Source organism: Caenorhabditis elegans, chromosome III, assembly GCF_000002985.6.
Source record: "Caenorhabditis elegans chromosome III".
NCBI classification, from domain to species: Eukaryota; Metazoa; Nematoda; class Chromadorea; order Rhabditida; family Rhabditidae; genus Caenorhabditis; species Caenorhabditis elegans.
In genome coordinates, this window is record NC_003281.10 from 9,561,843 (window position 1) to 9,580,554 (window position 18,712).

Below are 18,712 nucleotides of genomic sequence, written 5' to 3' on the forward strand. Positions count from 1 at the left end.
TTAAAAAAGGCAAATTTTCGCTTTCTTTTTAATTTTTGGAAAATCGAAAACGAACATTGTTCCAGGAACTCACTAAAATCTAAATATGAACATTTTAATCAAATCCTTTTGAAAAAACGTTCTAGAAATCGTTAGAGAACTCGTAAAAAAGCTGTAAATTGGTGTATATGTTTAATACTTGCCCGAACGCATTGAAGTGAAGAAAGAATAAAAATCTTATGCGAACGGAAAAGAGAGACGCAAAAACGACTCAAAAGTGCATGTCCTGCAAAGAGTCGCGATGATGATAGAAACACAGCAGAAGGACGAAAAGGTCGAAACAAAAAAGATGCCCCAATAATTATAAAATGTAAAATGAGTCAAAAGACAATTGATATGAGAAAGCACTAAAAATAGAGGAAAACTTGGAAAAGTATCATAAGAAGATTTAAATAAAATAATTATATTCTGAAAAAATAATCAACGTTGTGGAGAATACAATACTCATCTAAATAGCACAATATTTTATTGTGGAACAAATCTGAATGTTTCAGACTTAAAAAAAACAAATAACAAGAAAAATGTGTTCTAAAACGGGAGATAATATAAAATGAGACTTTTCAAGTCGTTTGAATTGGGTAAAGGATAACCTGGAAAACAATAAATAAAAAAGAGGACTTTGTAAGACTAAAAAAAGATTTTTAAAAAATTAAGTTTAAGCAATGTTATAGATCAATTTTTCGTTCTCGGGGACAACATAATGATTGGAGCAAATTTTGCATTGTGGTCTTCTTTTGGGAGCATTTTTCTCGTCGAGACCCTCAATTAGCAGGTGGCACAACCAGGTGTAGCTGCCAAGTGCTGAAAAATTCAAGATATATTAATTAAAACATCGTGTTGTAGACCTACCTACAGCTAGTAGAATGACCAGAATGAAGATTAAATAGTTTTCGAAAGACGACGTGTGGTCCCATTTGAGATTATTGTCTCCGTGAAATTCGGCGCCTGAAATTATTGTGATTGTCTTTTTGAGATTAAGAAACAAGCTTACGATAAAAGTCAAAAACAAGATATTGAAGACATGCGATGGGGCCAGCCAGCAAGAATATCGCCATCACCAGATGAGCTTTCATCAAAATCTTTTGATTGAAGAGGAAGGCTGTGAAGGAGGTCAGAGAGAGGAAGATCTGAAAAGTATGAATAATTCTTTAACAAGTCAAAACACATAATTTTTTAAAAGTTTTTTAATTTTCTCTTATAGAACAATAACCTAAGTTTCACTACTTCACTCTAAAACAAAATTAAAAAATAAACCTTATAAAAACGAACCACGAAAGTACGAAACACCAGATCGCCGACAAAATTGTACTCGAAATCGTATATCGATTTGAATTGAAAGAGAATTGCTCCAAGCTGAACTGCAAGCACAACTGGCTTGATGGGAATGACATAGAGGAGCGATGGTCCTTGTTTTAGATCAATCGAGTAGTTGTTAGACATGATTATTCTGTAATCTGTTGATTATTGCAAGAAAATTTAGAATGAGAATAAATTGAAAGTATGATTGTGAAAAGCGTTTGAACAACACGAAACTTAGTTGCTAACAAAAAAAAACAAAAAAAAACAGTTACATTAAATATAACAATAAAATAACAGAAAAAGACAGAACAAGATTAAATTAGGATAAGAGTGGTTTTAGAGATTATAAAAGATTAGAACAAAAATAATTTAAAAAAGTAACAGAACTTTAATTCTTAATCGGGATCGCCTAAACCTCTCCATACATCAGCTTGGCACGCTCGCCCCCATCATAAGCATCACGATTGTAGTGGAAGAGTCCTTGTGTGGTGTCCAAGTCGGGCATGTCGTCTGGCTGGAACTCGGAGGCCTTGATGAGCACACGGCACATAGCCAGGTAGAAGATGTAGACTGGAAAATTGTGAATTTTTATTATTAATTTAAACTGATTCAGCTCCGAAACTCACTGCACAAAAAGATGAAGGCGTAGGCAAATGGAGAGCATTGATTGAAAGTGATATCCTTATCGCCAAAGAACAACTCTGAAAAATGTTATTAGGAATCTGACATTGAAAATTAAAAGCATACCAATGAATGAAATGAAGGTGTAGACGGCGTAGATGAACGGAACGACGGTGAAGATCAATGCAGAGTAGTAATGAGCACGCATGAGCAGCTTGTGCTCTTTGATGAACACGACGACAGTGAACACATTGAGAACGATCTGAAATGTTTTAAGTATTTTTTTTTGAAATTTTTTAAATTGATATATTCATTAGATTATTTGAAAATATTTTTTTGAATATGATTTTTTCTAAAAAAATTTACCTCAACGAATGCGGCTTTTAATTTTTTTATCGGAACCTTGCAAATTTGTGGATCAGCTTTTGCAAGGACGCAACGGCCTTGAATACGCTAATCCAAGTGAGTAAGATTTCATTTTTCAATATTTTTGATAAAACAAACCAAAAAGAAGGAAACTTACTCCGACAGAGAGAAGGACGAGGTAGATCTTATCATTTTCAGAATAGAGCCATAAGATTTGAGAAACGATGGACACAAGTTGAAGGAAACTGACGATGAACTTGATTGGAATGATGCCGAAGAGCTTCGGAGAATCATAGGACTGCTCTGGTTGGCTCGGATCGTAGAACTTCGACATTTTGAATACCTATAATTGTTTGTCAATCATTGATGAAATAAAAAAGCAGATAATATATAAGAGCTATGAAACTCGAGGGTGATATTGAAACATTGAAGAAATTAAAATGTAAAATTGTTTTTAAAACCAACAACGAAAAACTACAGAGGATATTGTGATATAGAACATTTTCAGATGCATGAAATTGGATTACGGGGTTATGGGAAGTTGTAATAGTAAAAACGAGCTATATATTCTGAATCAATCTGTTGAAGTGATTGGACATCTGGTGACGATGAATTCGGGTATCAGTTGCCACTTCCACAAGAAACACGTGAGTGGCCATCATTCGGGAAAACCAAACTGAAAAATGTTATTTTTGCTCAAGCAGAACTAAAACTACTTAATAAATACCTGCCGAGAGAGCTGATGCTACGAAAAACGGACTTCTAACCACATAGCTTTTAACTTGAACGAGTCCGTATGAATCGAGGAATTCCAGAGCCGCAACTGGTGCTGAAATTAGAAATAGTTTTAACGTTTCGGATTAAATTAATGCAATTTTTCAACTTACAATACTCGTAAGCCAAAAGACAGCAGAGGAGAAAGAAGATCACGGAGAAAACAATGGCCTGTCCCACGAAATGGATCATCATAATCCAAGAATTGTTGAAAACGTAGGTTACAGTCATGATAAGTTCGAAAATGGCCTGAATTGTCTATGATATTGTTGTTATGTTTGCAATGCTTACAATCCAGAAACAAATATTTTCAATGCTTTCGTTCCCACTGTAGGCTAAAATTGAGAAGAAGGTAATTGCAGCGATGTTGAGAGATGAATGGAAAGAGCTCTGAAAATACTTGATTATAATTTTATTTAAAAACCATTCTGCAACCTGTCTGATAGGTCCTAAATCGTGAGATTTCGGGTCATCCAATCGGTACTCCGTGTTCAGACGAACGAGAACTGTATGCGTGTGAAACAATCGTGTCGTCCATACTGCAAATCGTCAAATAAATTCTCTTAAAATGAGCAATTATATCATACAAAACCACAGTGCACTTGGGAAGAAGATTGGGATTTCTTCGATAAAATCCTTGACAATTTTGAAATTGAACGATTCTAAAAATTCATGCGTCTCTTTTGGATCTGCAAAAAGCAATACTTATTGAAAAAAAGTTAAAGAATAAAAACGCACAGAACTCATAGTAAATTGAGGTTACAAAAAGGAATATGGGCACACAGTAAGCAACGCTCTGATATTGAAAGTGTAGAACTTGCAAGAATCTGCTTTTACAGACGTAAAGGGCGACAACGGCAAATTCGAAGAAGGCCTGGAATGAAAAATCTTTGAATATATTTAATTAATAAAACTCAAACACACCAGAAAAATGAATAATTGCTGAAACGGGCAAGTGAGCGTAGTCATCGCTGTGAAGAAAAGTGTTGCAACGGTGCCATAGAACACCGAGAATTTGTCCTGAAAATAACGATTGAAACAGAAATCTGGTGATTTTGAAATGTTCTTACCTGACAGGAGAACTCGGATTCATATTTGGACATTGATTATGCTTATTAAATCTGAAAACGCGACGATTTTAATGAATTTCGAGTAGAAAATAAAAAATTGAGTGGAAAAAGTTCAATTTTCCCAGTTACTGTAGGAGTGCGCGTGCCGAGACCTGACCTTAGGAGTATGCAATGCGCCTTTAATTTTGCTTCGGGAGGTACTGTAGAATTTTTTTTTAGAAAGAAATAAAAACAATTTAAAAAGAAAAAGTGTTGCATTTTTCCAATGTTGCCATATAAGTCTCGACCGGAATCTTTAGAAATCTGTGAATAGGAAAAAAGTGCATTGCCCTCATAAACATTTAAAGTTTGTCAAATATTTGTCAACCAGCAGAAGACTTTTACATAGTTCACAGCCTGGAGACGGTTTTTAAATACCGTATTTCTTCTATTAATATGGCTGCAATACTATTTTTCGAAGGTCTTCCCGCTTGCAATACTATTAGGGAGTGCAAGACTAATAGGGAGTGCCATACTATTTTTCAGAACATTTTTCTGTGTTGGGGCTTACTAGTATTTACTTGAAAAAACTCCAACTTTAATTTGGAAATATAGAAAATTTGATTGAAATTGCAACAAAAAGGTACAATAACTTCAGTCTCATGAAAATTTTCTCATAAATTGTTGCAAAATATTCAAAAAATGTTATTAAAATCTTAAAATTAGTAAAAAGGGTTTGCACCAAAAAAAAAGTAGGTGCAAGACTATTAGGGAGTGCAATACTAATTTTCGGAAGGTCTTTGAAGGGCAATACTAATAGGGAGGCCATACTAATAGAAGATATACGGTATGTAAATTAGAAAACATCATTAAAAATTGAAGAGCGACTAAAATATATATTTTTAATGGAATTTTGTTAGCCAGACGCATAAATTCAGATATTATAGCTATTAAAAATGCGGTTCCAGTTGAAAAGATATTTATTTAGTATAAGACTTTAAAAAATCAATTGAAAACACATAAATTGCCACAAATCGTGAGAAAAAGTAAAAAAAGAATTTCACAAAACTTACAGTACTCCGTTTGTATCTAACAATAATTTTTCGTGACGAGACCGGGTACCGTATTTTTTAATCGCGAAATCTCGCGTCTGGGTAAACGAATTGCAATAAAGTTTTGAACAAAATTTCAAAGACTGCTCCGAATTTTAGGGAAAGTCTCAATATTCGCAACACATTATAAACTCCAGTCCCTGAAAAATTTTAAGAAACACAATTGGCAAAACACATGTAACAGTCTCATTTGGTAATCAACAAGTTCGAAATAGTTTTATTACAATATCCTCCTCATTTATTTTCAGTAAATTACAACAATTCGCGCCCTTCTTTTTTCCTTCTTCAACAAACTAAACGACAAAGATGATAACAATACGTGGTGGGTGGAGAAGATTGGCAAGGAGGCATTACACTAATCATGCAACCAACTTTGCCTACTATTCAGCCCATTATTATTATGCTTCTTCTTCTTCTTTTTCGTCCCCCCCCCCCCCCGCATATTTCTAGATTCACTCCGCCCGCTCAAACCAGTCTCACCCGAAAAATAAAACTATGACAGTTTTATTTATTTCGTTCTTCCGTTCTTCGATAATGACCGTTGCATAAACGGTTCCTAGTTGTTTCAATTACGGTTTCCGGTGCGTTTGGAGTGGTGATCTGATACTTTTTACAAATTGTTTTAAATTTTCGTAGAGATTCTTCTGACGTTCTGAAATTATGTATTTCCAGAGTTCTATTTCCAACCATGCTATGCAAAAAATCTTTGAAGATGGTCTACCTTTCGTAGAGTTACTTCTTTAAAAAAAAAGCTTTTTTAAAATTTCCAAAAGAATCCTTAATTCAGAATTACAACAAAAAAACCTTCGAACTCCATCTGATAGGTCGACAAAAGAGCAAATCGCTGATTGGTCTTGCCGTTCCGATTTCGGCAGAAATTTATACAGATTAGAAAAACTGAATTTTTCATGCTCTTGCGATTTTTTTGGATTTCGGTAGTATTCTTTAAATGTAATACTTTTTGGGAATTTTAAAAAATAATCCCCATTCGCGCCACTCCATATTCAAGCCCCGTCTATGTATTGGATAAAAAAGCAGTTTTTTTGATAAAACTTTTGTTGCACTAGTAGAAATCCAAAAAGTCCAAATTTTGTCAAAAAATAATTGGCAATTTACTAACAGTTATAGCTTTTATTTTCAATCCCCACTGACCGTACTCTATATTTAGCTGATCATTTGATTTCCACAGATTGTAAATTTTGAAAGTGATAAGTCTACATCATTGTGATATATTTCTGATCTGAACTGTGATAAGGAAGCTGAGTGAGATTATAAAGATTGATCTAAATAATCTTTTAGTAGATTTGATTAAAAGTATCTGATATGGAGTGAGAGCGCTGTTCAAGTGTTTTTTGAAAATCTTTTGTTGTTTTTTCGCTTGTTTCCCTCTAATGTTTTTTTGGCTGCCGTCCTTCACCTCAAAATCGCCCTCTTGTTTGCACTCAGCTTGTCAATTGTCCACTTTTGTTCTTTTCTTTTCACTGATTTCCCTCATCAAGTGTCAATTGTCTTGTGTTCTTTTTCTATTAGTTTTGGTTCTTTTTCAATTACTTTAACTTGTGCCAAAAAGATTTATAAACCTAGATACTTTTGAAGGTTGTTGCTTTTACCATAATTTGATTTATATTTTTACTAAATAACTCTTCAGATGCTTTCAATCATTTTCACATTGATTGTAGCACCGGTTACTGTAAGTCTAACTAAAAGGTTTTCATTTCCATTTTAAAACATTTACAGCTGGGTATAATAGGGGATGATTTAGCCCCTTATCGATGGAATCTGGTACCAAAACCACTTTTGAAAAGGCTATGCAATCTAGATGACTCATTGCCTGTTTGCGCTTGGAAGGTTAGTTATGAGTCATCAAATAGGTGAAATAAGGTTTCAAGAGATAATTAATACCCTTTTTGCTCCTCTTTGACAGCCTATATCTTGATTATCTTTAGTTTTATTAAAATACTGTCAATTGAGAAAATATGTGCAAAGTATGTCTCCATATTTTGGGTGTTGAACGCATTTTGATAAAACTCTACACAAACAAGATATACGCCGATATAATAAACATAAGTTATTCAATCGTAGAACCTTCCAGCGGCACAATCACGCTAGAAAGCCCGCTTTCTCAAAATGGCAAATATGTCGTGATCATCCTGAATTGAATCTATGCAAATGGCATAATGGAGGTATGGTGACATCTCCTGTTCCATTTACAACAACTGCAAAAACTGAAAATTCTGCTGAAGCACCACCAACATCTGAAGAGTCTATTTTTGTGGTAAGATCGAGTTATGCATTCTTGTTGTTATCAATTGAAGCTTTTTCTGGATAAAATATTCCAAAACTATCTTAAAATCTACAGTTCTGCGGATGCAATTTCCGTAAGGACTGATTTTATGAGAATGGCCAATATGCACAATAGTGTTTTTTTTTGCCAAAAATTATTTCTTTGAATTTTATGTAGTTTTTATTCGACTAAACATCTTGTTTTCAAAAATATTAATCATTGGACTTGGGGATAAGAAAATTTAGAAAATTTAGTTGGTTTACCAAATTGATACCTACTAAATTGAAAAGATTATAAAATATAGGCAGTTAATAATTTTAATATTACCCAGGTGCAAACTTTAACGACATTTGAGCCAAAATTACGGTACCGGGTCTCGACGCGGCAATTTTTTTGGTGCATGAAAACTGATGTGTACATTCAAAGAGTACTGTAATTTCAAATTTTCGATGCAGCGGAATTTTAAGTTTTTCGATAAAAATAACTCACTGTCAGCAACGAAAGTTTGGAATTACAGTACTCTTTGAAGGGGCATACCCGGTTGAATGTTATTTAAAAAATTGTCGTCTCGAGACCCGCTGCCGCGTTTTTGGCACAATAATCGTAAAATTTTGCGGATGGATAATATGGCAGTTTAATGAAACTGCTAGATTACTTAAGAAGAAGAAGACAAAAAATGTTCATTTTATATATTTTTTCAGAATGAACCAGATATGATGCTTTCTTCAAAATGGTCAAACGCTGAAATTCTTCAAAAAACAGTTCAAAAGGAATTAAAAACTGAACCAAATCGATTCGAAGGACGACTTCATCGTGAATCAGATTCCCATGAACCATCAGAATCTGGCGATGAAAAATTCGATGAATCAATAATGTCAGCTAATGAAGATGTATTTTCAGCATAATTCCTCAAGCCAGTGCGATCCCAGACAGTGCATTTCCATTTCCTCTGATTACGGTTAATACATTATCAATTATATCTAGCTCAATCTTATACTGATTCAAAAATGAAAAAAAAACCGTTTATTTTATTGTGTAATTTTCGAAATAATGATGAATGAATAAGTTACCACTCACCCGTTTATTCGGCAACACAAATTTGGAATATTACTCGATTATTGCACCAAGTTATTAAAGGATTTTTGGGAAAGTTCAAAATGATACCAAAGCAGATTTGAAAAATAAGAAAATAAATAATCATCGGGTTTGGGAAAGAGAAGTTTCAAAAACTACAAAAATTCGAGAATATACAGTCAAATTGTTTCAATTTTGTGTGTGAGAGCCGAGGTATTATGCATGTTTCAGACATGTGTGGAATGGGAAATCTCTACAGTTGAATGTGTGTCAAGTTGATCTTCGTCGAGACCGGCAAGTCGAAGGAATGTTTCTTCAAGGGAGGACTGAGCTAATATGAAGTCTTTGACTCCTAAATCTTTAGCCAGTGCCTGTACCATTTCGAATTTGGCCGACCAACAATCTTCCTTTTCTTTCGGAATCTGGAAATTTCGATTTCATTCTGAGCGTTAGCAAAAAAGTAAGTTATTCTGAAATACATAGAATAAATAAATCAACTCCAAAAGAAGCTATTTTTCAATTTCGACCAGTTTCCCTATTTGAATATCCACCAAAATGAGAACTGCAAGACCAATCAGCGATCCGGTCCACCCACTCTTCAACCAATCAGGCGGAGTGGGCGGAGTTCGGACACGCTGATTGATCTTGCAGTTCTCATTTTGGGGGATATTCAAATTTGGAAAATAGTAAAAATTGAGAAGTTTTCGAAAGTTGGATTTTTTTTCTTTATTTTCGATTTGCCTCTGTTCTTCTTGGCGGCATCTCTGAATTTCCGGAACGACTTTTCTGGAGAAATCCTAATCCATTTTTCCCAATCAACTAATTTATTTTCCTCCCCCCAATCCCCCAATTAAAATTTAAAATTTAATCTTTTCCAAAAAAACAAATTCGAAATGATATAGTTTTTGATTTTTTTTCGGGGAAAATATAGAAAAATTAAATAAATAAAAATAGGTACTCACCTGCCACTTCAAATTTAATGTTTTGTTCGTTGATGTAGTTTTAAGAACAGAATTCGGTAATCTTGTTTGAACCAATTGAACAACCATATCTCGTTGATTTGGTTCATAAAGACTCAATGTCATTGTATAATTATTTCCGTATAATGATTTAAGCTCTTGACTGGATCCAATTGCAATCAATGATCCTCGATTAAGCACGGCAATTCGTGAGCACAATGCTTCACATTCATCCATTGAATGAGATGTTAACATCAATGCACTATTTGAATGCTCTCTACACCATAAAAGCAATTCCCATACTTCTCTTCTAGCTTTTGGATCAATTCCAGCAGTTGGTTCATCTAGAATAATCATCTGTGTCGGGGCGAGAAGTGCAACTCCAACTGATATTTTTCTCTTCTGTCCACCACTGTAGAATCTAACGAGCTTATCAGCATGTGCAATCATTCCAACACATTCCAAAATAAGTTCCGCTTTTGCCTTGTAATTTTCAAATCCATGCATTTGAGCTAGAATCTCTAGTGATTCTCTTCCAGTTAAATCCAGCATAAGAGCATCGAATTGAGGACAGTATCCAATTGAAATGAGTTCAGTAACATCACGTCCTCCAATCATTGCCTCTCCACTTGATGCGAACGATTGACCGGTTAAAATATTGAATGTTGTAGTTTTTCCAGCTCCATTAACCCCGAGAAGTCCAAAACATTCTTTTTGATCAACTGCGAGACATAATTCATTAACAGCTGTAAATCTTCCAAAAGTTTTCGTCAAATCCTTAATAACAAGCGCGGAATTTTGAGAATTAACTCGATGAACTCGTTCTCTTTCTTCTGATACACTTTCACAAACAGGAAGATCACCCTGAAATAAAATTATCGATAAAATGAACTCCAAAAAAAAACACTCACCATCATCGGCTGTACATTATTATGAGAAGATCGACGCACAGTCCAAACTTGTGAAAGAAATCTTCTAACAAACTTGAATTGGAGAAGAACAAAAAGAGCAAATGAGCAAACTCCAAATGTTCCCATCAACCATGCATTCTTTCCACAATGATCCCAATTCATAAGTTCTTCAGATGGAAGGATCATTCCGTACGTGTTTATGGTTATTATTGCTGATCCAAATGCATATGAAGGAAGAAGGAACATGAAGATATTCTAAAAATGTTTTAAATATATCAAATTCAGATTTTTGATTTTCCAAACCGTACCACTAATATTGACTTCAACCACTCGTCGATATTGAAGATCATAAAGATAAGGAAAACAGCAAGAAGAGCGGCTCCGGAGATAACTACTTGCCAGATAATGAGCAATACATTTGCTTTCGATGGAGATTGGAAGAGGAAGGAGACTGCGTAGATGAAGGGAACTGATGAGAAGAAGTACAGGAACCAGAAAAGGATCACTCTGAAATATATAATATTTAAAAATTATTAATTAAATCACATTCTTACATTGCTAAATGATCGTACATCCAGTGGAAAGCCAAGAACATGAACAAGAAGATCAAACAAATCAGAGAGTAGAGAATTCCATCATAAATGAGAGAAGCCGAGTAGAAAGTGATTGGAGAGATTCCTGTGAGAAATTGTTGGTGGGCAAATTGGCAGGTTCGTTCTTCGATTAGGAACATAACGAATGTGGATGTAACCATTGCAAATATCAGAATAAGCATCGGAGCGAGCAAAACGTCAATAAGTTGGCTAGGAAGAAGCTGAAATGTTGGTATATTAAATTATTCAATTTTGCCAGCAAAAAAGTCTGAAATTGAAAAAATATTTATTTTTACTTACATTAGAATTCGATGTTGACTTGCTATAGAGGAACACTCCACTGCTAATTTCAGCATCTACAGTACCGGTTAGACGAGCTCTATTAATCATGCTGATAAGTGTCGGTAGAACATGATAGTATCGCATATTGAATAAAGCTTCCAAATTATCAGAGTTCATAGTCATTCCAATTGTGGCTGGTGGCATTTCCTTAAAAAAAAGTAATTTTTAATTTGAAATATTGATTGGGATTAATACTTACTCCAATGAGACTTTTTGTAATATTCGGCAAAGGATTTTTTGTATTATAATTTAATACTTCAAATCCTCCCGATTTTCTCAGGATTTTCTCAAAATTAGCAGCTTCCTCTGGGATGGTGCCGTTTTCAAATCTCCACACAACTTTCGATGGTTCAATTCCACTTGGCGTAAGACTTCGGACTGAAACTTTAGACAGAATTGAAGGAAACACATTTATGCAAATTTCCCTTACATTGATCAGTATTATTTGATTTTAGCGTTGTCAAGGATCCAACCAAACCGAGAAGAATGATTGGAATCAACACCTGTGTGAATAATTGTGCCCAATTTCTTCGAGAGTATAGGAACTTCTTTCTCATAATTGAAATAAACTGAGCCACCATTTTAGCGACACCACTCTTCTCTGGTCCTCTCGCCTGACTATCCATTAACTTTTGATAACTATCCGCACTTTTCGTGCTTGACTGAGTATCATATCCGGCTGGTTTTAATGATGGTTCACTAGCATTTCTTGAATTATGACTGATTCGACTATTCTGTCGACTTGCAATTGCTTTATCAACTTTGTCTCCAATTGTAATGAATACTTGTTCCAGAGTGTTGAGTGATAATCCAAAACTTCGCATTTCAAGAGTGGCCAATTGGGATTTTAGAGTATTTGGCATATTGTCGAAAACGTTGCTCCGGTAACTGAAATAAGAACAGCATTCGAATTTTAAAAAAAATCAAGTTTTTACTTTTTTTAATCAAATTTTAAATCTAAATTAACACTCACAAGGGAAGTCTTTGAGGGGGTCCGTAGATTTGGGGTTCTCATGCTAAAATTCCTACAGAAGAGTGTTAGTTATGATCTCTCCAAAAAATTTAGCTGCCCAGGTCAAGTTTCAGCAAAGTTATGACGTTTTGAAATTTCAGTTAAAAACACCATTGAAATCCACTGTCTTACCATGCAATCCACGCAAATCTCAGCTTGCGTGACCACCGAAAATGTGACACCCACTCACATTGAGTTGAAAAATGTCCTCGGTGGCCGAGTTGGGAGTGCGCGCGTCTGATAAGATTTAAGCTTTGGTTCGATTCCTTCTATTTTTGAAATATTTTTGTAAGTTGAATAAAGTTGTAAAACAACTCATTCAAACATTTTTGCGCATTTTTAAAGTGATTTTATTCTTATTCGGGAGCCTATTTTTCTAAACAATTATGAAATTGCTATGTTGTTGTTCAGAAATGTATGAAACGTACATTACACAAGTTTTAACTCTCTATTCGCAAGTAAACCGTCGAAATGATCTACATCTCACGAACTTTGTGCAAAATATTTAACCAACTTTGAAGTTGCAGTAACTTCGTTGAGATAAATTATTTTGAAAAATGATCAACTAACAAAATGTTTGTTGAATAATAGTGAACAAAGTTTTAGTTATAAACTTTTTGATACCTTCAGCCACCAAAAAGTTGTGACCGTTTTCCAAAACACAATGTTAATAGAAAAACTAGCCAAATGCCAACCTTGTTTTCTTCTTTGTAGCTGGAGGTATCAAAAAGTTTATAACTAAAACTTTGTTCACTATTATTCAACAAACATTTTGTTAGTTGATCATTTTTCAAAATAATTTATCTCAACGAAGTTGTGCAACTTCAAAGTTGGTTAAATATTTTGCACAAAGTTCGTGAGAGGTAGATCATTTCGACGGTTTACTTGCGAATAGAGAGTTAAAACTTGTGTAATGTACGTTTCATACATTTCTGAACAACAACATAGCAATTTCATAATTGTTTAGAAAAATAGGCTCCCGAATAAGAATAAAATCACTTTAAAAATGCGCAAAAATGTTTGAATGAGTTGTTTTACAACTTTATTCAACTTACAAAAATATTTCAAAAATAGAAGGAATCGAACCAAAGCTTAAATCTTATCAGACGCGCGCACTCCCAACTCGGCCACCGAGGACATTTTTCAACTCAATGTGAGTGGGTGTCACATTTTCGGTGGTCACGCAAGCTGAGATTTGCGTGGATTGCATGGTAAGACAGTGGATTTCAATGGTGTTTTTAACTGAAATTTCAAAACGTCATAACTTTGCTGAAACTTGACCTGGGCAGCTAATTTTTTTGGAGAGATCATAACTAACACTCTTCTGTAGGAATTTTAGCATGAGAACCCCAAATCTACGGACCCCCTCAAAGACTTCCCTTGTCAGTTGCATTCGAAAAATAATTGCATAATTCATTACACTCATGACTATAGATTTTTATTGTTTTTGGCGAAAGATATATGTTTCCCTTTTTATTTTTTCTAATTTTTTCATGTTTTTGACGGATTATTTTTTCAAAAATCGTTTTTTGAATTTAAGCAATTTTTACTTCACTCCAGCTTCAAGCATTGAAAAAACTTACTTTCTATCTTGAATGGCCTCTAACGCTTGGAACAAAGGTACAAATTCCTTTTTCCGTGCTTCTGGAAGAATAATTTCAATTTGTTGTCCATGCATTTCTCCTCTTTCAGCTTCTTTTACGTAATGAGTGCATACATCTGTCAGTATGACGGCCATTTTTCTCTTGTCTCCGTTATGATCCAAAACCACAGTCAGTAGGTATCCAGTTCCAAACTTTTGCTTAAGATATTGATTCGTTCCAGACGCCACAAGTTTTCCATGGGACATAATGAATACCCAGTCGCCAAGTCGTTCTGCTTCATCCATATAGTGAGTGGTCAAGAGAATGGTTCTGTTGGCTTTCTCTCTTTCAACTAATTTCTGAACATCTTGTCTTGCTCCAGGATCCATTCCAGCTGTCGGCTCATCAAGAAGTACAACTTCTGAATCTCCAATCAAAGCCATACACACGCAAAGCTTTCTTTTCATTCCTCCAGACAAGTTTACTGCCTTCTCATTTTCTTTAAAATCTAGCTTCACATCGGACAAAAGTCGCTTCATGTCTTGTTTAAAATCTTTTTCTCTTGCTCCTTTCAATCCATACACCAATTTAAGATGTTCCGAAACTGTAAGTTGATCATAAAGGGGATTATATTGAGGACACATTCCGATATGACGCCTAGTTTCTCCTGGCTCATTTCCAACATCATAACCACAAATTGTGATCCTTCCATTCGTTGGTCTGATGATTCCGGCGATACTCGAGAAGGTTGTACTTTTACCAGCTCCATTATGTCCGAGTAGAATTGAACATTGACCTCGTACAGCTCTCAATGACAATCCATCAACGGCTCGTTCTCCGGTTGTTGACCAAATCTTGACTAGATTTCTCACAATTATATCTGCTCTCGCCGTGTCGCGTGCTCCATCAGCTTCTGTTGATCCTTCGAGAAGAGAATCGGAATCCGCATTTGGAGGGTTCAACGATGTCGATGCCATCGGATTCATCTGAATCTTCAGTTTTATTGTTATTTCATGTCATTATTTAATCTTAAAGCAAGCGAGATTAACATGCAAGCACACATCAAATGTTAGTGCTAACCTCCATATCGCTCCGTCGGACTCTATTTCTCACCTGTTCGTTGATTCTTGTGTTCTGTGCAGTTACTCCGTCGGTTTGATTCTCATCATCTTCCTGAAATCAAAAGGTTTTTTTTAAAGAACATGAAAGCTAAAAAAATTAGACAACTTTTATTGATCATATTTTATCATAACATTTCTAAAATGTTCTAACTTACTGGAGCTTCAAAATCGAACAAAGTACGTAGACTGAAATCAGCTGATGTTCTAATGTGATCAACGACCAAAGCACCAATGGACATCCACAAAATATCGACAATCATCATAACCAGCGCCCATCCAAGTGAAAAATGAAGAGACGAATCGTTAAACATATTTGTAAGATTTAATTCTCGTTCTCTTCTCATATAATCCGATATTGCTTCAACTGCCAATGCAAATGCTCCATTAATATTGAGTCCGTATAGAAAACAAGATGAGATTTGATCTAATTCTGGCCGAAGTTTATAAGATATTCCAATCATTGCACCCCATGCTACCAAGATTGCTTTGATAGCCGAGTTGGTATTATTGAAGAATGAAGCAACAAATGCTCCGAATATAACTGCACCGAGTCCGTACATCAAAACTGTTACAATTAAAGCAGCAGGACTCACGAATTCCATCACAAATGTGAGTGGAATAATGGAGCATAAGAATATAACGAAGAATTTAAGAAAAGCCATAACGACATGTGCAGCATAAAACATGAAAGTCGATAGACCCATGGCTGTGAGATATGGCTTAACTGCATGGTTTTCTGCAGCAATTTCTCTTGTAATATGAATTACATTGATAAATGTAACAAACGCCCAAATAAATGGAAAGAAGTCGATGAATGCCGAGACTGAACTGGTTTTGTATCTAGGCTCCGGGAGACCTCTCAATGTAATTGGCAGATCTGGGGCTCCAGATTGCACAGAAGAGAGGAATGAAGATTCAATAGCATGTTGGAATGTTAAAAATGCAGATGTCCAGTAGGGAGGGCTCGATGGAATTCTACTGTATCTTCCGGAACTTGGTCCATACGGATTGTAACTCGTTTCTGTCAAATGCCATGTTTCTTCTGGGGTTTTTCCGAGTAGAATTCGATAATTTAACTTTTTGTTTGTGACATCAACCTCATCGAAAACGACTCCAGCAGCATATCTGAAAGATTGAAAAATAATCATGAATAAAAATATAAAAAAGTGTTTCCTAAAGGAGGTGTGACGGTTCATTTTTCATTTGTTAGACTCTAAATTGCTCGAATTTCAAGACGAATTTTGTTCAAAAATTTTTTAATATCGATTTAAAATTGTCAAAAAAAAGAACTTAAACCTTCCAAAATCTAAATTTCTGCCAATTTTTCCGTCTTGCAGCCACCGAAAAAGCAAAATTGATAGGATACTCCATTTTTTTTGAAAAATAATGACGTTTTATTTGACAATCCACATGTTGTGAAATGCTTTCTTATCTCATGTTTTTCTATTTGTCTTGTTACTCACGAATTGATGGCGCAAAAAGTCTCATTAAGCATCGGTAGATCATTTCTCAAAACAGTCAGCAGTTGTTCTTCACTTGATTCGTTCTTCACCGATAGTTTCAGTTTGGCACTTTGAAATCTTTCAGCAAACTTTTTCATTAAATCGTCCACTGTACGTTTTGCTGCAGCATCTTTTGAGCTAAAATATTTAAAAATGACTATATGTTCACTTTGGTCAGGTTTTTTCTTACGTGTATCCAACTACTACATCACTTCGTAGACACCATCGTTTATAAATTGGTTTTATAAAGTTTGACTCCAAAAATACATCTTCCACAGTTCCCTTGACTTGAAAATTATCGTATATATTTTCAGGTGATGATGTATGATCGGCATTCTGAAATAATACATTATTCCTAATAGTTTGTTTAAATTTTCGATTATCATTTCTATTGTGTCATGCATTTTATCACTTTAAACTTTCAAGTACTACAATTTTAATATTTTTTGTACAGTGACGTTAAGTAAAATTGCATTTTTTTTTTCGAAACTTCAATACTCACTTTGACCACAAGATAAACCAGTGGGCCGAGCAGCAAACATGGAATAATTAATTCAAATAGTGTCCACACTTTATTTCTTCTTAGTAGAACCCAATCTTTCCAAAGAAGCAACGAGAATTGTCGCAATCTATTCATTTTTTTCTTTGGAATTCGGCTCGACTCGGCGAGTTGACCGTCTCCTCGAAGTGGTGTTGAATCTGAAATAAGGTGAAATGTAGAGTGATCGATTGTTTATTTTCTCAATTTCAGGGTTTTTCAATTCTAAAAATTAACTTAACATTTTCTCCGGGTGCTATTTCAAACAAATGAATAGCGTCAAGAGTTGTTACAGTCGTTTGGCTCATTTTTTAATGTTAAATATTGAAAAATAACAGGAAGAAATATATCAGTTAGAAAAGCGAAAACATTAAATTGAAAACAACTCTGTGTGCACAGCAGCGGCCATAGATTTTTGATTAAAATCTATGTTGCCATGTCTCCAGGTGGATTTTCCTTCTGTTACTTATTTATAAATCCAATTTAACCTATGTAATACTTACCGTAAACTATTAAAGGGAATTTTAAACTAATACATCTGTTTATTTTTGAAACTTTTCCCCGTTTGCTTCTAACATATTTCTTAGAATTTCCTCATTTGCCATGCTAATTTTAGAAATATTCATTGGATGCGTTTAATTTTGGAAATTGAAAATCCTAATGTCCAACAAAAATTGCAACGCCACGATTGGCCGAAATTTTGCATTACTCACCATTTGACTCATTTTCACTAGAGGAACACTCAATATCAGATTCCTTTGCTTTACGCTTTGCCTTTTCATTCTGTAGATAACGTCGTAGCCAACGTACAATAGTTGAATGTGGCATGGGAATTGGAAATGGTAGAACCATTTTTGTTCTTTTATTTCCTCAGCCAAAATACTAGCGCCTCCCCTTCTTCGTCAAATATTGACAAGGCGGTTAATTTGTTATATTTTTTTCATTCGTATATCTGTTCATTCAAAGTAAAAACGACTCACATTGATGTTTTGTTGCTTGTTCTTACAGAATTTGAATGCTGTGAAGCATTGTCTCTAGTTTCCTAACAATTACAGCGTACCTGAAAACGTAAATATTTTTGTAAAATTGATTTTTCACAAGGAATTATCAGGAAAAAAGAAAAACGAGGTCATTGTTGATTAGGCATTCGCGAAAAAACTAGATGATGCTGATAAAATTAGGTTATAATAATCAATTATATTAAAGCTTAAATCAGGAGAAAACCGAGAATCAACAGAATTCTGTTAATTCGTAATTTCGATCGAATTGCGAAATTCTAAAGCGCCAAACAACAGAATCGAAAATGACTCGGACGCCAGCGGGGGAGACAAAAATCAATAGTACAGCGAAGAGGATGTAACACACACGCAATCGGATATAATTGCAAATTTGGTATAATAAATAATCCGATACTTTCATTTTTTTTTTTGTGATTCACTGAAAAAAGTCGTATTTTTGAGAATTCTGGTTGTTTGTGGTGAATAAACACAAGTACGAATTGTAAATATTTGGGCAACAGCAATATTCAGAAAA

General features: G+C 34.7%; 5 protein-coding genes across 8 annotated transcripts; 1 reads left to right on the forward strand and 4 right to left on the reverse strand.

Moving 5' to 3' along the window:
• Positions 1 to 488: 488 nt before the first annotated feature.
• Positions 489 to 1,493, reverse strand: C48B4.9 (uncharacterized protein). Its single transcript, NM_066711.4, has 4 exons — positions 1,309 to 1,493; positions 1,031 to 1,166; positions 889 to 984; positions 489 to 840 (listed from the first exon to the last, which is right to left on the reverse strand). The coding sequence occupies exons 1-4, from the start codon at positions 1,477 to 1,479 to the stop codon at positions 695 to 697; spliced, it is 549 nt and encodes a 182-aa protein (NP_499112.1). The 5' UTR covers positions 1,480 to 1,493; the 3' UTR covers positions 489 to 694.
• Positions 1,494 to 1,597: 104 nt separating this feature from the next.
• On the reverse strand, positions 1,598 to 2,668 carry C48B4.10 (uncharacterized protein). The gene is made up of 4 exons (NM_001382966.2): positions 2,483 to 2,668; positions 2,086 to 2,221; positions 1,965 to 2,039; positions 1,598 to 1,908 (listed from the first exon to the last, which is right to left on the reverse strand). The coding sequence occupies exons 1-4, from the start codon at positions 2,657 to 2,659 to the stop codon at positions 1,748 to 1,750; spliced, it is 549 nt and encodes a 182-aa protein (NP_001369841.1). The 5' UTR covers positions 2,660 to 2,668; the 3' UTR covers positions 1,598 to 1,747.
• A 92-nt stretch (positions 2,669 to 2,760) lies between these two features.
• C48B4.11 (uncharacterized protein) lies at positions 2,761 to 4,273 on the reverse strand. Its single transcript, NM_066713.2, has 9 exons — positions 4,170 to 4,273; positions 4,024 to 4,119; positions 3,838 to 3,973; positions 3,687 to 3,788; positions 3,535 to 3,638; positions 3,391 to 3,489; positions 3,213 to 3,348; positions 3,053 to 3,154; positions 2,761 to 3,001 (listed from the first exon to the last, which is right to left on the reverse strand). The coding sequence occupies exons 1-9, from the start codon at positions 4,200 to 4,202 to the stop codon at positions 2,886 to 2,888; spliced, it is 924 nt and encodes a 307-aa protein (NP_499114.1). The 5' UTR covers positions 4,203 to 4,273; the 3' UTR covers positions 2,761 to 2,885.
• A 2,635-nt stretch (positions 4,274 to 6,908) lies between these two features.
• C48B4.13 (uncharacterized protein) lies at positions 6,909 to 8,618 on the forward strand (the record flags this gene model as incomplete). The annotated part of the gene is made up of 4 exons (NM_001026052.3): positions 6,909 to 6,950; positions 6,998 to 7,108; positions 7,353 to 7,535; positions 8,246 to 8,618. The coding sequence occupies 4 exons, from the start codon at positions 6,909 to 6,911 to the stop codon at positions 8,447 to 8,449; spliced, it is 540 nt and encodes a 179-aa protein (NP_001021223.1). The 3' UTR covers positions 8,450 to 8,618.
• Positions 8,556 to 18,247, reverse strand: ced-7 (the record flags this gene model as incomplete). 4 transcript variants are annotated; one of them, NM_066714.5, is made up of 15 exons in its annotated part: positions 8,556 to 9,040; positions 9,581 to 10,441; positions 10,489 to 10,743; positions 10,797 to 10,995; positions 11,043 to 11,302; positions 11,382 to 11,570; positions 11,623 to 11,801; positions 11,854 to 12,311; positions 14,019 to 15,004; positions 15,132 to 15,191; positions 15,295 to 16,264; positions 16,603 to 16,779; positions 16,832 to 16,977; positions 17,144 to 17,340; positions 18,160 to 18,247. In NM_066714.5, 14 exons carry the CDS (start codon positions 17,276 to 17,278, stop codon positions 8,846 to 8,848), a joined length of 5,070 nt encoding a protein of 1,689 aa, NP_499115.2. The 4 variants fall into 4 exon arrangements, with proteins under 4 accessions (NP_499115.2, NP_001021225.1, NP_001255012.1 ...); NM_001026054.5 differs by having other exon boundaries at positions 8,559 to 9,040; positions 11,623 to 11,807; positions 18,160 to 18,239; NM_001268083.3 differs by lacking the exon at positions 18,160 to 18,247 and adding an exon at positions 17,893 to 18,031 and having other exon boundaries at positions 8,846 to 9,040; positions 11,623 to 11,807.
• Between the last annotated feature and the right edge of the window lie 465 nt (positions 18,248 to 18,712).